Source organism: Archocentrus centrarchus, chromosome 14, assembly GCF_007364275.1.
Source record: "Archocentrus centrarchus isolate MPI-CPG fArcCen1 chromosome 14, fArcCen1, whole genome shotgun sequence".
Taxonomy (NCBI): domain Eukaryota; kingdom Metazoa; phylum Chordata; class Actinopteri; order Cichliformes; family Cichlidae; genus Archocentrus; species Archocentrus centrarchus.
This window is the reverse complement of record NC_044359.1, coordinates 20,720,038-20,740,481: the sequence shown is the minus strand read 5'-3', so window position 1 is coordinate 20,740,481 and position 20,444 is coordinate 20,720,038. Positions and strand designations below refer to the sequence as shown.

The following is a 20,444-nucleotide window of genomic DNA, read 5'->3' as shown; positions in this document are numbered from 1 at the left end:
ATTCATTCATTTCATATCAGAGACAGAGATGCAGTCCTCCTGTTCCATTTGAGTAGGTGATGGTTTCCTGCAGCTTTCTCTGTAATACAGGCTGAGTTTCCTGTTATAGACAGACACACGATTACTGATACCTAGAATTTATATCACACGCTGACAGCAGAGTCAGAGCTGTGTGCCTCTGTATCTATATATAAATACAGAATTTGAACTACAAACATTTGGCCGATTGAAACTGACAAACACAACATAAAGTGAGTGCCAGCCTGTTCTGAAAATACTTTAAATGCATGTGTGTCCATTGAGCCACTGACCACCAGCTGTCCTCCTCGCCCAGCTACCCCCTGCCTCTGTTCTCCCTGTGGTACTTATGATGTTGCTCATTCATTTTTTTTCCCCCTCATTTAATTGGATGTTAAGTGAATTTTTTTCATGATATTTCATACAGGTGGGGATGTTATTTTGCTGAATGAAGCAGGGAGTGCCATTTTATGATTGTACCTTGCCCTATAGCACTGAAAAATGTAGGAGTTTCTCATCGATCGCCACCATTCCGTCCATACCGGGGTTTGTTTTAACTCACTCCTGTACACAAGTTATATTTTGTGTCTGTTTTCTGCCTCCATCGGGCATTTCCCGTGTAGCATCCCCTTGTGTGTGAGTGAGTGTGTTCGTGTGTTAGGGGGCTACCTCAATGTGCACTAGAAGATGCCTCACTCGTGTTGTCCACCTTGACTTTGAGGTGCAGGGTAGCTGCTTAGTCATATTGTACAGCGCAGAAGATGAAGGAGTGGCGTTAGACAGGAAGAGGCAACAGAATCCGTGCATGTAAAACAAACTATACACTGTATCTCATCTTCAGATAGGTTAAGATTGTTAGGATATGTATGTATGTATGTAAATATGATGGGAACCCCCACCTTTTTTCAAAACTATGTAACTTAAAATGACAATATTCAGGTTGCTCTATGGTATGTATCAATAAATGTTTTGCACCCTGGAAACAGACAAAAAAAGAAAAGCAAACACACACGCTGTCTCTGCACTCCTGGATCCACCTCTCCTGTTTGGGCTTTATGGGACACTCCTTCATCTGGACTGAGAGCCGATGAATGCAGCACTCTGTGTGCGGGCCCACACAGTCTGTCCTGAGTACCACTGCTGAGTGTTTGCGTGTGTGAGAGTGAGTGTGTGCGCGCGCGGTAGGTGTGGGTGGCCTGTCAGGAAGCTTCGCCAGCCCTGGGACATTTGGCCTCTGCCCCATGTACAGGTCTGAACTATGAGCACAAAGGTGAATTTCGGGACGAGAGACACCGCTGACGTGCCCCCCTTTCTGTGGTTGCTCCTGTACATTCCTATCTTCTGAATGTGTAAACCTGTACACGTGGTGTGAAAATTCCTCTATTAATGTGTATCAAGAGAATGGAACAAAGACAAAAAATGTTACTTTTTAAATTATTATCTTTATTATTATATTATTATTACTACTTACTACTGTCTAGCTTTGTAAAACTGCTGATCCATCTGGCATACCTCAGCAGCCCCCCTGCCCCCCCCCTCCCCATCTTTGAAAAAGGACAAATGAGTGAAGGGGAAATGAGGTTTTGGATAAACTATTTTTAATTGTGGTTGAAGCAATAGACTTTTTGAACTTTGAATTGTGCATGGCTGTGTCTTGAGTGTAAAAAATGAAGAAAAAAAAAACAAAAAATATTGCAGTTTGGGAACTGGACTGAAATAAAAAAAGAGGAAGTAAACCAGAGCTGTGGCCGTGTTTGGTCTCAGGATGACTTTCTTTTAATTCTTTATTTCATTGAGGATTTTCTTAGGTGTAATGAGAATCAAACGTGATTGTAAACTTTCGGAGGAAAGAAACAAGAGGAATGGATACATGTATCATGATTTAGCATGTTTCTCTGCATTAAGATGACTGTACAGGCCGTAATTTTGGTAATTGTGAGGCCTGAATGACAAATTCTGCCATATTACACAACGCTGTAACAGAATAATCAGGTTACAAACACATCAGAAATGTTTTATAAGTTACAGAGTAAAAAAACAAAAAAGATTAAAAAGAACAGATTTGCAGTCTTTCCCATGGTCCCCCACTCACATTATTCACCATCATACAAATAACTGGATACAAATGGTTGGTTTGAGGCATCGGTTTTGATGCCTGCTCAAATAAGTTGCATAATATGTTCATGGTATAGTTGAGAAAGGAAACGGATCCGGTTATATGGCAGTCAGCTGAGTGGAAGTGACGATCCTTAGACTGATGGTGCCGGGCATCTCAGCCTTCTGCTCTCCTTGCTGCCTGAGCTGAAGCCTCTGAGGGCCAGAGGGGTCATTCGCTGACCCGGACAACACCAGTTGGCCCATAAATTCGTCCTTCACTGCATTGCTGTTCCACACCTGAGGAAGAACAGTCAATTTTAAATATGTTTGATCTTCCCTCGACACACTAATGTTATACTTTGACTTTTTAGATTGTTGCCGAAGTGAAAGGTTTCTCTTAATTCAGAATTTAAGATGTGCACATGCTGAATGAGTCCTGGTCCAATATGCAACTTAGACTAGTGGTATTAAAAAATGAATTAATGAATTGGCCATAAATTTCTCCTTGTTTATGCCCTCGAAGCCTTTTGCAAACACTTCAGTGAATAATGTATCTTTTGAGCTTAAAATAATGCTGACAGATGTCTGAAAAGGAGACATATCTGAGATCCATGGTTTAACCAAACAATTGCGAGCAATCCTGTTGCACCACCAGTCACCAAGAATAAATTAAGCAGGAGAAATGAGAGAGGGATTCAATATTACCTCCACAGTTATGGGCTTCCTGAGCTTTTTCCTGTAGAAAACAGCACTGGTTGCAAACTCTGGTTCCAAAGTATCGTTGTGGATGGTGGATTTTACTGATCGGCCCTCACACGATATGATCACATAGGGGTCTGCACCTGTGTGAAAGTAAAAACAGATTGGTGGATTAAAGACTTATCAGCCTGAATAGAAGTTTTGTACTATAAAGTCTAACTTGTGGAAAAAACTCTAACCTCCTGTACGGTCCTGGTTTTGCAGCCCCTCAGCTGCGTGGATGTAGACATGAGTCACAGCTTGTGGGTATCCAGTGATTGAACTCCAGCATCTTACCTTTGGCTTGTCTTCTGTCAGCTCCCTGTGAGAGTGGAAAAGAGCTGAAATGGCTGGGGTAGAAGTTGAGTTGCTATGTTTTGGCACTGTGACCTTGATCTTACTACAGTACAGGCAAACTGAAGGAGTGAGTGGGACAGTAACATTACACCTATGATTCATAGACAAGGCCACTTAGATGACCTGCATTACCAAAAAAAAGAAGAAAAAAAAAAGAAATCTGGCAAAATAAAATATTTGTTTATATTCGTTTTTGGTTTACCAATTGTGATATGGTTATCACGAAACAAGTCGTTTTCTAATTTCCAGACGAAAATCCATTGGCCACAAAGTACATGGACCTTTTACACCCTCACCTTAAAATTATTATTTATCAGTGGTAAATAAAAGAAAATCAAACCACACCCAGCTGGTTTTGTGTTGTTTCAGGTAACCTAAATTTAAATGGCTTTGTCTGGAATTTTCTTTTTTTTTTTTTTTTTTTTTTTTAAATGTCTGTTTTAACCTCCTAAGACCCGAGCTCCTGTTTGCAATTCATTTTTAATTTCTCCTAGATATTTGTGATTAGATGGGCCTGATATGTATATAAACTAAGCTTCCTCTTTGAACAGGAAGTTGTGTTTCGTTACATGGTTGCTACATACTTTTGTGGAAAAAAAAAATGTCCTCAGATGTGGACAATGGGATTATTTTATAGCATAACACAACAAAAACAACATGACTTAATAAAGTATAAAACGCTGTTGAGCAGAATGAAGTATAAGGTGCAGCAAAGCCAAAATGTAATCTTCCCATATGTGGACACAGGGCTTCAGGAGGTTAATACTGGAAAAAATAGACGGGTCACTTTACCCTGTGAACTGGTTCACCTTACCCTGTGCCTGGGGCAAACTGAGCCACTAGAAAACTTTTTTTTGTGATGTCATATTTCCAATATAAATTGATATTTTCATTGTACTCCTGTGTCATTTAATTTTGTCTGTAGAACCAAAAAAGTAAAAAGCGGCTCATCTTACCCCACTCTCCTCTACTGACGATTTACACAAACTCAGCTAGACACTGGTACTGACCTTACACCTGTGGCACTGTCTTACCTGCAGCCCGAGTGCAAATCAGTGAAAACTCGGAGCATGTAATCGCCCAGCGTAAAAGGCTTGAAGGTGGTAGGGATGATGACGTATTGGCCCTGAGACAGGGTGTGTCTCATAAACACTGTCCGAGCGTTGATGTAGGTGGAACTCACCACACAGTTTTGGGTCAGGATGTCATGTAAACGATACTTCCTGTTCAGTTCCACCTGGAAGAGAATTTGGCATTTCATAAACATAACTCAGTACATTTACCGAAGTCCTGAGCATCACAGTTTTTAGGTATGTTACTTAAGTCTCCACTGCATTTCAGAGGAAATTATATTCCAAGTTACACAGCCTGATTTAGACTTTTATGTCAGGTCTTTGTGGGGCCTATGAACATAACTGGAAACCCCTCTGAACCCTACGCAATAATCACAATCCTTCCAGGCTGAGTCGACTCAATGTCTAGTTACATTTTTCGACAGGTGCACATCGGGTTATGTCGTAGGTTACCACGTAGGGTTTAGAGGGGATTTCCAGTTACGTACGTTGGCTATACAAAGACCAGACGCAGAAGCATAATTCATGCTTTAGTTATATTGTCAGTCATCCAGGTCATGACAGTCTCAAGAACTTGAAAGAAGACAACTGGATGTTTCACCTCTCATCCAAGAGGCTTCTTCAGTTCTAAAACCAGGTATTTAAACACTAGTGGGGGTTGTCCCTTCTGGAGCTGGTGTCATAAGCCACCACCTCAAGGTGGTGAGGTGGTGGCTTATGACACTAAATGTCAGCCACCTACAATGCAATCTGGAGATCCCTTCCCTCAAGCCCTACTCACACCTTACTTCAGGTGAACTCAATAGGTCACATGATTGGGTGAGGCAAGGTCTTACAGTGGTTGCACCCAAAACCCCTGGTGGCAATGACCCACAACTTCTTTCACACTTTGGCTCATGTGATGATGCACATGAACAACAGTGGGTCAATGACCACACCCAAAGGCCTAAAAAAAATGTAAAGAAGTCCAGTTGGCTTTTTTTAAGCTCTTGAGAGCTTCACACTTGGAGTTTTCTGCCTCCTAGTGGAACAAAACAGGAATAATGACTGCATTTTAACAGTGTATTACTGTATTGAGTGATCCTCAAATTTCACAGATTCATTCATTAATTTAGCTGGAATGTGCTCAGGTACTCAAATATGTTTTGATGTCTTTTATTTTGAAATGGCATTAAATATAAATATATAATTTTTTTTAACCACATACACAGCCGGCAGGAATCTGAACACAGCATTTGTGTGATAATCGAAGTGTCAGATAGAGGAGGAGGATACAGAACTTGCACGATGACGATACATGACAAAGGTTAAATAAAGATTAACATTTCAGTCCCACAGCACGCCGTGTGGACGTGGCTGTTTTTATTTTTTTTAATTTTTAATCAAAGGCTCTTTATGGCACTGTATTTATTCCTGTCTGGAACTTTGGCAGCACTTCTATCAGTGAGATAAAAGTGTGTGGTGTGTGTTTGAACTTAGTCATTTCTCTGTCAAGTAAATCTCATTACAGGAAATGTGCTGTCAGTTTTGTCACGTTAGGATTCGTGGCCTCATTTGAATGTGACAGTCAAATGGAAGCATGTAGGACAAATTAGGTTCACAAGAGAAGAGCACTTAAAACCTTTGCTGAAAGATCCCCAGGTTGTGTAGTGATTGGTGCTTTTTGCTTCTTGCCTCTCTTTTAGAACTCTGCATTCCTTATTTTTCAGCTTTTTATCTCATTAGGTTTTATAGTTATAAGAAATAAGTTATAAATAATCCCTGCATGCAACTGAGCTAAACACGGGCATCTGAACCATGTGTTTGGCTCCACGCTGTTTTTAGTCTGAAGCAATCACTGAAGGTATGTGCCTTTTTTTTCCTTGCGTTTAATCGTTTATGGTTTAGGCTGTTGAAATGGTCTGTTTTGGTTCTGATAAAAATATCGTTATTTCAGTAAGTTGTTGGGGACAAAAAAAGTATTCACTGTTTGCTCAACAAATGAGGAGAGAAAGTCAATTCAAGCCAAATAATTTTACCAAAATTGACATCAAGATGTGGTGAAATCAACATTTCCCACACTTTCTCCCAGCACAAACACAACCTTTGCCACATATTTATTTTGTGGGCTCTGGTCTCCCTGCATATACAGTTGTCTGTCGTTTATTAATCATTCAGTCAGTAAATACTGTTGGAAATATTTTGGAAGGGTTACAATGTAGGATACCTTAAAGATACTGAAACCAATGGTTAGGTTTTCTCCTTGACCGTGTCTTCTGTGGATTTTCATGTCTTTCTGTTGCAAGGAAATCAGGACCTCATCAGCCTCTTTTGTCACATGAAATAAATACTGCAAAAGAAGTTGAACAGGGGTCAGCACATATGTATACATGTGCACGAACAGCAGTGATGTGAGGAGAGAGTGCATCCAGAGCCTGCCGTACCTGTGGGTTCTGCAGGAATGTCTGTTTGTGGTTAGCACAGCCGCCGCAGCGGTTTAAAAGCGGGTCTGCATTTTTGGTCCAGCTGCCAAAGTGCATAGCCTCGTGCCAAGACTTATGCACACTAATCAATGAAGTATTGATGATGCGGCAAACATCTGTGTCTGTGAAGAACTTGCACCAGTCTGTGAATGACATCCTGAAGATTTGATCAGAGTGTATAATTAAAATCCAAAAAGGCGAAATAAACTGTCCTGATAGAGTGCTCTAATTGTAGGAACTTCATCATTTACCAGAACTCTCCATCATCTGCCACTGTGATGCCAAGGTTGCCCCTCTCTGTGTCGCCAACTTTTGACCATTCTTCAGAACTGCCAAACAAGCAAAGAAAGACAGGATGCTTAATGCACTGAGAAATAGCCCCTAGATAAAAGGAAATTGTATCATCCTTGCAAAATTGACTGAGTCCTTAAAAGAGGCTGTGAAAATATTATGTATTTTTTAAAATATGTAAAACAGGTACAACAGATTCCACAGCATTAAAAAAATCTACTTCCTTGTTGCCTTTCATAATGCTCTGTATATTCCAGTCCTTATTTTCACAAAAAAGGAAAACTGATCAATCTAAAATGCTATACACAAGGAGCAGGGGTATTCAACTCCAGGCCTCGAGGGCTGGTGACCTGCAGGTTTTAGATGTGTCTCTGCTTCAGCACACCTGAGTCAAATATAGAAGTCATTAGCAGGACTCTGGAGAACTTGACTGCATACTGAGGAGGGAATTCAGCCATCTGATTCAGGGACACATCTAAAACCTGCAGGACACCGGCCCTCGAGGCCTGGAGTTGAATACCCTTGCTTTAGAGTGTTTGAAAAACAAACAGTGCAGAACAAAATTAACCATAACAAGCTTCCTGCTCACCTGTCACTCCAGGCTCCTTTCCACTCAATCGTGCCCCAAGGGTTTCTCATGCGGATCAGAGGAATGGTTTCATTTTTGAAGTAGGCCAGCAGCCCATGACCCAAACGAACCCTCTTCACTGCTGTCACCGAGTACGCATGGCCTTTCACGAGCCCGTTCGCCAACTTGAATTCAATTTCGTGAGGATCTGCCTATAATGTTTTGAAAACAATTACTATGGCCAGCATGCCTACAGTATAAACACAAAAAGGCATTTATTCAGAAACAGTACAGACCTTGATGGAGCAGCTTATGATTCCTCCACGGTCGTACACCTTCAGCAGGTCCTCGAAGAGCTTGTCTTGTTTTTTTTGGTCCTTATAATATTGGCCTTCTTCTAGACTGATGGCTTCAGACACAGCTCCGCTGAAATCCACCACAGCATCACCAGTGTTTCCCCCCTCCAGGGACTGATAGCAGCCAGAAAGCCTGGACATGGAGAGTGTAAGAAATGCAAATGTTTGGAAAAAGTTGGAGGTGTGTTTTACACCACTGAATCCAACACTTTGCATTGAGCTTGGAGGCTTGGATGCAGCTGCTCAGTCATGGAAACCCATTCCCTGAAGCTCTCCACACACTGTTCCAGAGCTAATCTGAAGGCCACATGAAGTGTGGAGGTTTGTAGTGATTGACTGCAAAAAGCTGGTGACCTCTGCACACTATGTGTCTCAGCATCCGCTGACACCGCTCTGCAATATTATGTGCCCTGTGACTTTGTAGCTGAGTTGCTGTCGTTCCCAATCGCTTCCACTTTATTATAATCCCACTAACAGTTGACGGAATATTTAGTTGTGAGGAAATTTCATAACTGGACTTGTTGCACAGGTGGCATCCTATCAGGGTACCACGCTGGAATTCACCGAGTTCCTGAGAGCGACCCATTCTTTCACAAATATTTGTAGAAGCAGTCTGCATGCCTAGATACTTGGTTTTATACACCTGTGGTCATGGAAGTGATTGGAACACCTGAATTCAATGATTTGGATGGGTGAGTGAATACTTTTGGCAATATAGTGTATGTAGAGTTAATCATTATACAAGAATATTTTTAATAGTGTCAACAATACTTACTTAAACTAAGCCAACTAAAAATTTTATCTCTATCAAGCTGTTCAAAGTTTACTGACTTGGCGTAGGCCTTCTCCAGCAGAGCACTCCAGAATTCGTTGGTGCTTTTCGAGTGACAGTAGATGAGCTCTCCATTGATTGTCGGTAGTCGGTCATCAATGACCACATCTACCCATTCACCAAAGATCCAGAACTGAAAGTGGAAGATTCCGGCGTAGTTCTCGGGGTGTTTATCATCCCACTCCTGCTCCTTCCAGTCAGGAATCACCTGATTTGTTGGTGAAATTAAAAAAAAAAAAAAAAAGACAGACATGGCATAACACCCACACTAAAATGTGCTAAACTATCCAACAACAGAAAGATCTGAACAAACTCATTAAAACAGAAATGCAGTCTAGTATACACTATAACCAGTCCACTAAAACCCTTTAAATTATGTCTTTGCACACAAGGTTTTGAGTGTATGCAGAAGTCAGAGAAAAGAACCGTTAAAGTGCATGTACGCCTATTTATTTACTTTATTTCATTTGATGGCCTATAAATGTAGGTGTAATATTACACATCTATTGTTCTTGTGTTTTCACAAAGAGTTGGTTGCAGAGTTTTAAGGGTGTTTTATAATTAAACTACTGCAGTAAATCAGCTGATGGTATTTGTTGCTGTCCAAAACACTTTTTTTTCTTTTTTGCTTAAATCTCATATTACTGTAACAAGGAACTGAACTGTTACATTAAGCTCTCTAGTTGTCATGCACAGAAGCTTATTTTCAATGCTCATTTCTCTAAACTCAAAGAGAAAAGGGGCAAGTTTTCTATAAAGGACATTTATTCTTTATTTCTAAGTTCCTCTTCAACCTGCCCCTCATTTCCTTGTTCTTTAATTTGAATCTTATTCATTAGGCCTGCAAATAATTTCACCTTTTTTTGTAACTTTACTTTTTAAAATGATCAGGCAGCTACAGCCAAGTTTCACAGACTATTTTCTAAATTGCTATATTTTAGTGCCACTCAGGTTTTACAGTACTTTTGCCCATTGCTGTTAATAGCAAAGATAGAACACGTGGAATGTGTTAATCTGCCTGAAAAATTGAATATTTTCATGAGAGAAGCCACTGCTTTGAACTAAATAAGATTTGAATTGTGCTCTCTGCTTGTCATATTTTTTTTTAACACTAACCCTGTAGGCCACTGCTTCTAAAGTTACAATTTTTATGCTTTATTAATGTGTAGTTACCAATGTTAAGTACACCAACTCCTCAACTCGCACATTAAGAATAAAGCAACAAAGTTAGCACACCTTCTTCCAGAGGGTTGGCTTCAAAGCCAGACAAGAGCAGGCAGCAACAAACCAGCAGTTTCCCACAACTCCCTGGTTCAAGTCATGGGAGCTGATGCCATCAACAAACAGATGAGGACTTTCACTTATCTCCTATAACAGAGACAATAACATGACAGAGCTGAAAGACTTGAATAAAATAAAAATTTGAGGTTTAGCTCGTCTTACATGCTGCTTTGTACAATAAATTGTGTCTGTGCAGAATAACTGATGGAAATTAGTCATGGCCACTTACCCTAGGTCGTTTCCACTCTACCCTGCCAGGTGGTGGTTTGGTATAATAGAGAGAAGTGTTGGTGGCTGGGAACTCTGAATCCTCAAACAGTGTCTTTTTACTGATACAGTCTCTCTTCAGGGCAGCATAGTGCTGGTTTTTGTACGGTTTTGCAGAGGAGACCATGGTCCAAATGCTGAAGCCTCACTGCTGCAGATCGATGATAAACACCAGACATTTTCAGACTTTATATAAAGGCGGGAAGTCCCGCTAAACTCAGACTGATCATTTTTGGACAAAGCCAGCTGAAATCTCAGCTCTGCTTCAATTCCAGATCACAGCAGAGACAAACCTTTGACCCAGAGTCCCTCCGGATGCTTTAGGTCTACTGATAAGCCCACAGTGTTTGTATGACAAGATGTAAATTGTTATTAACTGCACTCTAAAGCAGTTCATCTTTACTAAAACAGGGAGTGAAAACTTTACACTTTTTTAATGCAAAGAGCCCACAGACTAACATTTGATGTGAAAGTTTTTTTAATTGGCTAATGAGCTGCAGTTTTCTAATAGAAGCAAGCTTAATACACTGACTTAGATGAACAATAGCAACAAAGGTTAACACAGCGTGTGTGACCCAAAGATTTGATATGAGAATAACATTAATCATATTGAGACTTTGCTTTGAGACAGAAGGAATGATCACTATCACAGCTGTATTCTCCAGGGAATGACTCTTGAACTCTCCCCCCTCACACTGACGTCTCAGCGCTGTGTTTAGACAGAAAGAGCCGAAATAATTATTTTTGATACAACTTGAGATTTCATTTGTGCCAAGAACAACATGTCACAGTGTACCAAACATCCTTTACTGGAAGCAACAATCACTGAATTAGGAAAAACGTTGGAACGGTCTGAAGACGTGCATTTATTTGGAAGCCAAACAAGTGTAAAAATAAATAAATAAATCAGGAAAAATCATCACTGGGAGAGGCGTTTAGAGCGTGGACAGATCTAAAGGGAAAGAAAGAAAAGGTCTGGAAATATAAAGGCACTAACTCCAAAACTCAGTGAGAAGTTTCTGATTTTTAAAATCATTACATATATCTCATAGAAGAGAAAACACATATATATCCACTATACTCTACCTCTCAGACAGCAGGAGCGCACTTATTACTTCCTGGACTACAATAAGGAAGTTTCCAGGTGTTGTACCTGCCTGTGGCCGAGAGCCACACCCCAGTTGTTATTGTTCTTACACGCTGGATTTTATCAGCTTCCAGTATTACTGTTTGACCTGAAAACTTTATGATATCAGATTTGTTTGGGCTAGTAAATCATTCTGTGACTCCGGGTCAGGCAGCAGAAAGGGCTGTTGGTGAGTATGTGCCTTTGAGAGTGTTATCTGTTTGGGAGTTCTTGGCTAATGTGCCCAGGCAGGCTATTTTGGGTTGGTTATTTCATTTCCTCTTTTCTTTAAAGGGTCTGTAAGTGTTTACATGTCTATAACATTTGTGTCTAAACAACACTTTGCAATACTGGGTCTAATATTATCTGTTTAATCTATGTAATATAATAATGGCAGTTAACATTCCTCACATATCCGGCATACATGCTGGCACGGGGCAGTGATGTCAGAGATACTGTTCAAAGTGTTTTAGTCTTTTTAATGATCTCACAGCAGTTTTATATCAGGGGTTATTGCTGACCTGTGCCTGAGTAAAGCATTAAATGTTAAGTCAGTGCATGTCACATAGTTAAAAGGTCTATTGGCAAAACAAAGCTGAATCTCAGGCATTCAGTCAAATAAAATACACATGTAGTAAATCCCATTAATCCATAGTGAAGACTAAGTCTACAGGCTTACTTAAGTGTATAAAATCTTCAGAGAAACACTCACCCGGTGAGACGTCTTATCCTGTAATGGGCTCGAACGACCCCTGAGGCTCCTGTGAGGGGTGTTTACAAATCAGTCCCAGGCTTGATACACCAGTCAGTAGATGCGTTTCATAAAGGGCACAGTCTGATTTACCTTTTTTTTTCCCCCTCAGAACCAAATCTCGTCTCCTGAGTTTTAACTTGTGGCACTGCGAGCTTCCCCAAAGATCAACACACAACACACTGCCTGAAAACTGGTCTGACGAGCACCTCTGCAGCAGGAGGTGGTAGGCTGACATGGTGATTAGAAGAAGGGAGGGAAGGGAAGACTGAAACTGAATGCTTTCAAGTCCTACCAGCCAGCCACACTAAGGTGAAGCAAGTAAAAACCTGTCATGTTTCTTTTTTTTTTGTATTTCCCCTCCAAAAAAACATAAAACTTAAATGAACCCTCACTTCTTTGTCTCACTGTTTGCCCTTAATGTGGTGTTGGATAGATCTGGTAAAAAAAAAACAAAAAAAACAACTTTTGCTTTGTTTTTCCTTAACATTTACCATGTCTAATTAAACAAACATAACTAATAAGCCGTATGCTATCCCTGCACTTTAGGTGAACTGTGTTAATAAGACAAATTGGCAGGCGCTCAGTGTTCTGACCTTAAAGAACACAAAAAGCACTGACTGAGAAAAATCCTCAGTGACTAAATCCAGCTTGAAACCAAGGACAAACTGAGCCAACATTAATAAGGTAAATCCATGAAGGAGTTAAGCAGACAGACCGAAAAAGATACTGAACAGATTTTCAAAATAACAATAAATCATCGAGATTAGTTGCGATATGAGAAAATACCAATGGAGGGTTTTAGATGTGAGCAACAGATCATGAGAATAAGTGTTTCAGTGAGGGGGGCCGATATCTAGACACACACCACATGACGTGAACCTATTTGAAAAGGAGGAGGCACTTCCTGTAGTAAAAGCAGAGGTGCCAACTTACACTGTTGTAGCTTAAATAGTCAGCATTTTAATGAGCAAAGCGAAGTCTCATGGTTCCCGAAGTAAACGAGTCACGGGATCAGCGGCGTCAAAGGCCTCTTCCTCGTGGGAATGTGTAATTGTATTCCAGTGAGACCTAAACATTTGCTGCAAAAAAAAAACATGCATGCAAGTGTGGAGTAATTACAGAATTCCCACATGGTAAAAAGTGTAATTATGTATATTACACTCACAATATGACCATTTAAAGAAATAGTTATTTAAAGGTATTTGTTTTACCTATATCAGAGACAATAAAGTAAAAGAAATAAAGCTATTATGAAATAATCAACTCTGATAAAAATCTGTTAAAACTAAAATCATTTTTGTTTCCCTTTTTTGGTGGTGGTGGTGTGTGTGTGTGTGGTTGGGGGGGGGGGGGGGGGGGGTGTCCTCGGACTTAGTTACATCAGAAAAACAAGTTTTCAGAGGACTAACCGATGTAAAACCACCTTTAGCAGCAGTGGGTGTGGAGCTTGACTCTGCGACGTGTCCTTTGTGGTGTCACAAAGGGTGATGCTGTCTAAGTTACAGACAAACCTTTGCCTCCCCTTCATGACCCACTGGACAGCCACAGGAGCACATTCAGCAAACGACTCATTCTACTGCAACACACATGAACGCCACAGGAAATCATTCCTACCTGTTGAAACTCCTCCCCTATGACACTAGCACGATTTTCACTTTCAGTATGTTGTATGTATTGAAAGTGAAAATAGCATATTGCACATATTGTGTGCTGTGTTGATTAACTTTGGAGTATCAATTTATTGGCCGTACTTATATTTTAATTGAGCCAAGCACTTTCCCTCTGGGATCAGTGAAGTATTCAGATTTTGATTCTGAGCAACTTGAAGTAACTGTTTTCTGAGTCTATGTTTCTCATAGACTCCAATTTGTTCATGTAAATGGGGAGTCTTCTTCACACACTAAGGTTAATTATGGAGTTCCACAGGGTTCTGTGCTAGGACCAATTTTATTTACATTATACATGCTTCCCTTAGGCAGTATTATTAGAAAGCACTGCATCAATTTTCATTGTTATGCAGATGATACTCAGCTTTACCTATCAATGAAGCCAGATGACACACATCAATTAATTAAACTGCAGGAATGTCTTAAAGACATTAAGGCCTGGATGACCTCTAATTTCCTGCTTCTAAATTCAGATAAAACTGAAATTCTTGTTCTCGGCCCCACAAATATTAGAAACATGGTGTCTAACCAGATACTTTGGATGGCATTACTTTGGCCTCCAGTAACACTGTGAGAAATCTTGGAGTCATTTTTGACCAGGATATGTCCTTCAGTGCACATATTAAACAAATATGTAGGACCGCTTTTTTGCATTTGCGCAATATTTCTAAAATTAGAAACATCCTTTCTCAGAGTGATGCTGAAAAGCTCATTCATGCATTTATTACTTCTAGGCTGGATTATTGTAATTCATTATTATCAGGCTGTCCTAAAAGCTTCCTGAAAAGCCTTCAGCTGATCCAAAATGCTGCAGCTAGAGTACTGACAGGGACTAGAAAGAGAGAGCATATTTCTCCCATATTGGCTTCTCTTCATTGGCTCCCTGTTAAATCTAGAATAGAATTTAAAATTCTTCTCCTCACATACAAGGTCTTGAATAATCAGGCACCATCTTATCTCAAAGACCTCATAGTACCATATCACCCCAACAGAGCACTTCGCTCTCAGACTGCTGGCTTACTTGTGGTTCCTAGGATACTTAAGAGTAGAATGGGAGGCAGAGCCTTCAGCTTTCAGGCGCCTCTTCTATGGAACCAGCTTCCAGCTTGGATTCGGGAGACAGACACCCTCTCTATTTTTAAGATTAGGCTTAAAACTTTCCTTTATGATAAAGCTTATAGTTAGGGCTGGATCAGGTGACCCTGAACCATCCCTTAGTTATGCTGCAGTAGGCCTAGGCTGCTGGGGGGTTCACATAATGCACTGTTTCTCATTCACCTTATTTACTTTGTTTATACTCCACTCTGCATTTAATCATTAATTGATATTAATCTCTGGCTCTCTTCCACAGCATGTCTTTCTCTCCCCTCAGCCCAACCGGTCGCGGCAGATGACTGCCCCTCCCTGAGCCTGGTTCTGCTGGAGGTTTCTTCCTGTTAAAAGGGAGTTTTTCCTTTCCACTGTCGCCAAGTGCTGCTCATAAGGGGTCGTTTTGACTGTTGGGTTTTCTCTGTATTATTGTAGGGTCTTTACCCACAATACAAAGCGCCTTGAGGCGACAGTTTGTTGTGATTTGGCGTTATATAAATAAAATTGAATTGAAATTGAATTGTTTGACTTCATTGTGAAGGAATTTTGGTCCATTCTTCTTTACAAAGTTGCTTCAGTTCATTTGCTGGCATTTGTTTATGCACAGCGCTCTTAAGGTCCAGCCACAGCATTTCAGTCAGGTTGAGGTCTGGACTTTGACGGGGCCATTAGGACACTTTTTCAGCCATTTGCTGTGCTTGGGATCATTAACCTGTTGCATGAACCAATTTCAGCCAAACTTTAGTTGTTGGACAGGTGGCCTCATATTTGAATCTATATGGTTGACTCAGTGACCCCAAGGTGTACAGGTCACACCTTGACAGTTGGTATGAGGTGTTTGTTCTGATCTGCTGTGTTTGGGTTTCAGCAAACATGGTGATGTGCAAATATCTCCACTTTGGTATCCTCAGTCTAAAGAACATTATTCCATTATTTTTTTTTTCCAGAGAGATGAGGCTTTCTCCTGGCAACACTTCCATACAAGCCATACTTGCCCAGTCCTTTTCTCAGCCACCAAGTGGTAGGCAACAAAAAAGTGACAGAGTGGGGTGGATACTGAGGCGTAAACAAACGTCACCAACTTTCTGCAGAGTCAGTTGCTGCAGACCTCCAAGCTTCATGTGGCCTTCAGATTAGCTCAAGAACAGTGTGTAGAGAGCTTCATGAAATGGGTTTCCATGGCTGAGGAGCTGCATCCAAGCCAAGCGCAGTGCAATTGCAGTGGTGTAAAGCACGTCGCCACTGGACTCTACAGCAGTGGAGACATGTTCTCTGGAGTGACAAATCACACTTCTCTGTCTGGCAATCTGATGGATGAGTCTGGGTTTGGTGGTTGCCAGGAGAACGGCACTTGTCTGACTGCACTGTGCCAAGTGTAATGTTTGGTGGAGGGGGGATTATGTTGTGGGGCTGTTTTTCAGGAGCAGGGCCCGGCCCCTTAGTTCCAGCGAAAGGAACTCTTAATGCTTCAGCATACCAAGATATTTTGGACAATTTCATGCTCCCAACTTTGTGGGAACAGTTTGAGGATGGCCCCTTCCTGTTCCAACATGACTGCACACCAGCAAGGTCCATGGATGAGTGAGTTTGGTGTGAAAGAACTTGACTGGCCCTCACAGAGTCCTGAGCTCAACCTAATAGATCATCTTTGGGATGAATTAGAGCAGAGACTGCGAGCCAGGCCTTCTCGTCCAACATCAACGTCTGACCTCACAAATGTGCTTCTGGAAGAATTCTCATAAACACTCCTAAACCATGTGGAAAGCCCTTCCAGAAGAGTTGAAGCTGTTATAGCTGCAAAGGGTGGGCCGATATCATATTAAACCCCATGGATTAAGAATTTCATATATATGTGAAGGCAGACGAGCGAATACTTTTGGCAATATAATGTATATCTTACAGAGGAGGAGGAGAAGGAAGAGGATGAGGAGGGAGGAGAAGATTATTTTGAGTGTGCATATGACAAACGCAGTGGTTTACACCATGCTGTCATGTCTTATTTTGTCAGTCAAAACAGTGAGAGACACTAAAAAAAAAACAAAAACAAAAGAATTAAAATTTAAGGCACAAATAATAACTAAGGTATAAACAAAGAAATTAGTTAAAAAGACCTCTGGCAAAGCTGGCATAACCTTTTGGGGGCACCATACATATTTAGTCATTTAATACAAAGACGCTTGGGTCTATTTGCACACAGAGTCAGAGGCTAAATTATTGATGAAGATTGTTATTCAGAGTTCTCTCAGGATGACTGACCACCTGAAACTTCATCTCACAATCACAATAAAGCAAAAATGTGACACAAATGATTTTAGAATATTTGCTGAGTGAAATCATTCTCTCTCGAGAAAGCAGCATTTTACGTTCAGTCAACTCAAGGACAAAACTACACTTGCATGCTAAGTGTAATTAGTGTAGCAAGTGTTCTAGCAAAGATTTTATGAACCTTCTATCACTTTCACCACCCTGAGGATAAACTTCACATTTTCAAACCTACTGCTAAAGCTCCAGAAGATATTTCTATGTTGTAAATGAATATTGTCCAGTCCAAAGGGCCCTGCAGCTTCTTAAAATGATGTTTCTTGTATTTTTACAAGCATGCCAGCTAAAAGGTTTTTTTTCCTGGTACTCCAGCAAATAGATCTGTCCCATGCTGATATACTACATACCATAAATAGACATCCTTTTTGCAAACCTCCTCACCCCAGAGACAAAAATCCCATAACCCCATGTTTGTATGTTTTTTTCTGACAAAGTTCTCAGAGCAATTATTTGATCTCAGAAGTTACAAATATGAATTCTTAAATCGATTTTTCTACAAAGCTGCACTGACTAGAACTTTACTTGAGCTCAAATTTAACAGTTTTCTTCTATTCTCTCTTCAAATGCCACAATTCTTAAAATGATGTGTCTCATAAATGATAAATTGGCATGACAACCAGTCAGCTGATTGTTTAGCATTTTACTCTAAATAAAACAAACCACTGTTTCTATGTTTGAATGGCCATTTCTCTAATAAGGAAGCTGCTTAGGACAGAGTGTTTCTTGTTTAGTCTGAACTGAACAATGAACAGCCCGGACAGACCCTGTGACATTATGCAGCCTCACCTTTGTGGAAACCTTTAGTCATTACAAAAAATGTCCTTTTTTTTGTTGATGTCTTAAATATTTAAAATTCTTTTAAAAAGCTAAGGATCTTACTTGACCTGACCTGACCTGGAATGCTTGGCATGACATGCAACTTTCAGCGCTGCCGTTGAACATTTACAGTTGTTTTATGAGATGAGATAGTGAATGAGAAGTTTACATTTCTGTCTGTGGTTAGAATGGAATTCAAATGTTTATTTTAGTGGCATGCCTGTTGAACCTTTGATAAACTTCATTAGGCCGAAATACCAAATTAGAGCACAAAAGCAAATTACAGCCAGCAGATGGCAGGATATTCATGTGGCAACAAGAGCCAGCATCTTTGTAGGCTCTGCTACAATCAGTATTTGTAGGTCCATTCTTGAGTCTTACAGAAGAGAGCGCCACAGATACAGTATTGAGTCTTTGTATGCTGTAGCTGGGAGGCGGCCGCCACGCTCTCCACACAGCACAATAAAAATGTGCAGTCATGGTCCAGAGAGAAAGTGCTGCAATGGATTTACACTAAAATCTTTAATACTGAATACATTTTTATAGTGTGGATTAAAAATTAAACATACACCTATGTGAAGAAGCAATCATTGTACAACACTATCATATTTCACAGTTTAGATAGGTGTAGGGATTAGTGGGTGGTGTTGCAAGTATAATGGATGCACAAACAGAACTCGATGGTGACTAATTACGGGGTGATTACCTTTTTTTTTCCTGTATTTTGCAAAATGTTTTTACTAATGGGGGCATAGCTATGAAAAGCTGATGCAGTAATTTTTGTGTAAACCCAATCTATTCATTTACGGCCAGTTTTTCATCAGTTATTAAAACCTGACATACACTCACTGGTTACTTTGTTAGGTACACCATCTAAATCGGCCAATCGCATGGTAACAACTCAAAGCATTTAGCCATGTAGACATGGTCAAAATGACCTGCTGAAGTTCAAAGTGAGCATCGGAAAAAGGAAGAAATGTGGTTTAAGAGACTGAGTGTGGCATGGTTGTTGGTGCCTGACAGGCTGATCTGAGTATTGTGCTGATCTACAGCACACAGCCATCTCCATAGTTTACAGAGACTGGTCCAAAAAAAGAAAATATCCAGTGACGGGCAGTTCAAAATGGCCAGACTGCTTTGAGCTGATAGGAAGGCAACAGTAGCTCACTTGTTACAGCCAAGTTATGCAGAAGAGCATCTCTGAATGCACAACATATCAAAACTTGAAGACGACAGGCTACAGCAGCAGCAGACCACACTGACACTACTAAGAACAGGAAACTGAGGCTACAATTTACACAGGCTCACCACAACAGAGCAATAGAAGGTAGACTGGAAAACAGAAGATTGGAAGATCATTGCCTGGTCTCGTGAATCTCAGTTTCTGCTGTAACATTCAGATGGCAGGGTCAGAATTTGACGTAAACATGAAAGCATGGATCCATCCTTCCTTGCATGAACAGTTCAGGCTGCTGCTGCTGGTGGCGTAATGGTGTGGGGGATATTTTCTTGGCACACTTTAGGTCCCTTAGTACCCATTAAGTATTGTTTAATTGCCACAGCCTACCTGAGTATTGTTGACCACAGTGTACCCATCTTCTGATGGCTGCTACCAGCTGGATAACACACCATGTCACAAAGTTCAAATCATCTCAAACTGGTTTCTTGAACATGACAATGAGTTCAGTGTTCAGATCTCAATCCAACAGAGCAACTTTAGGATGTGGTGGATTAGGTGATACCACGCAATCCTGTCATGTCAATATGGACCAAAATCTCAGGAATGTTTCCAGCATCTTGTTGAATCTGTGTCACAAATTATAAAGGCAGTTGTGAAGGCAAAAGGGCGTCCAACCCAGTGCTAACATATACACCAACTTACCAGACTGATATACTACTGGCAAATGATCAGCTGCTGTTTGCTATATCTGGTCACAGCTAAGGGATTTCCTGTTCCTATGGTGATGAAGATGGTTATATAGAGGCCTCCACAGTGAGAACAAATACCATCAACCTTTTATCTGTTTTTACGCTACTCAGGGCTTTGGCACACACTTTCATACTGACTTCACTTTTCATATTTCTTATTCACTGGTTTTCTGATGTTACAGTAGTTTGAGACAGAGACCTTTTTTTTTTTTTTTTTTTTTAAAAGCAGTTGTCATTTTAATAAAGAAACTCAACAACCGGAAGGTGAAATACAGTTGTTTTAATTGCAAAAAGGATACCGGTTAATACATTGAATGAAGCACTGAAACAAGCCACTGTGACATTGCAAAATACCACTAAAAAGGACATTGTAAAATTTCAGAGAAACAAAATAAAGTCAT

General features: G+C 40.4%; 1 protein-coding gene and 1 long non-coding RNA gene across 3 annotated transcripts; one reads left to right on the top strand and one right to left on the bottom strand.

Annotated features, from left to right (window-relative positions):
• Positions 1 to 2,057: 2,057 nt before the first annotated feature.
• LOC115791585 (calpain-5-like) lies at positions 2,058 to 12,475 on the bottom strand. 2 transcript variants are annotated; one of them, XM_030745705.1, is made up of 14 exons: positions 12,311 to 12,475; positions 12,179 to 12,227; positions 10,303 to 10,491; positions 10,029 to 10,160; positions 8,792 to 9,000; positions 7,901 to 8,093; positions 7,626 to 7,816; positions 6,997 to 7,074; positions 6,707 to 6,902; positions 6,490 to 6,612; positions 4,245 to 4,447; positions 3,054 to 3,175; positions 2,821 to 2,957; positions 2,058 to 2,412 (listed from the first exon to the last, which is right to left on the bottom strand). In XM_030745705.1, the coding sequence occupies exons 3-14, from the start codon at positions 10,465 to 10,467 to the stop codon at positions 2,233 to 2,235; spliced, it is 1,929 nt and encodes a 642-aa protein (XP_030601565.1). In that variant the 5' UTR covers positions 10,468 to 10,491; positions 12,179 to 12,227; positions 12,311 to 12,475; the 3' UTR covers positions 2,058 to 2,232. The 2 variants fall into 2 exon arrangements, with proteins under 2 accessions (XP_030601565.1, XP_030601566.1); XM_030745706.1 differs by having other exon boundaries at positions 12,179 to 12,231; positions 12,313 to 12,475.
• Positions 11,473 to 16,076, top strand: LOC115791587 (uncharacterized). The gene is made up of 3 exons (XR_004020963.1): positions 11,473 to 11,656; positions 12,330 to 12,529; positions 15,924 to 16,076. It is a non-coding gene; the product is annotated as an uncharacterized LOC115791587 (long non-coding RNA).
• The last annotated feature ends 4,368 nt before the right edge of the window (positions 16,077 to 20,444 follow it).

Excerpts from the sequence above, each read along its gene's own strand:
- LOC115791585 (XM_030745705.1), bottom strand. The coding sequence starts at position 10,467 with ATGGTCTCCTCTGCAAAACCGTACAAAAACCAGCACTATGCTGCCCTG. Across the intron at positions 3,176-4,244 it reads GATTTGCACTCGGGCTGCAG|GGAGCTGACAGAAGACAAGC; the intron begins GTAAGACAGTGC and ends CCACTCTCACAG. Across the intron at positions 2,413-2,820 it reads GGAAGCCCATAACTGTGGAG|GTGTGGAACAGCAATGCAGT; the intron begins GTAATATTGAAT and ends GTTCTTCCTCAG.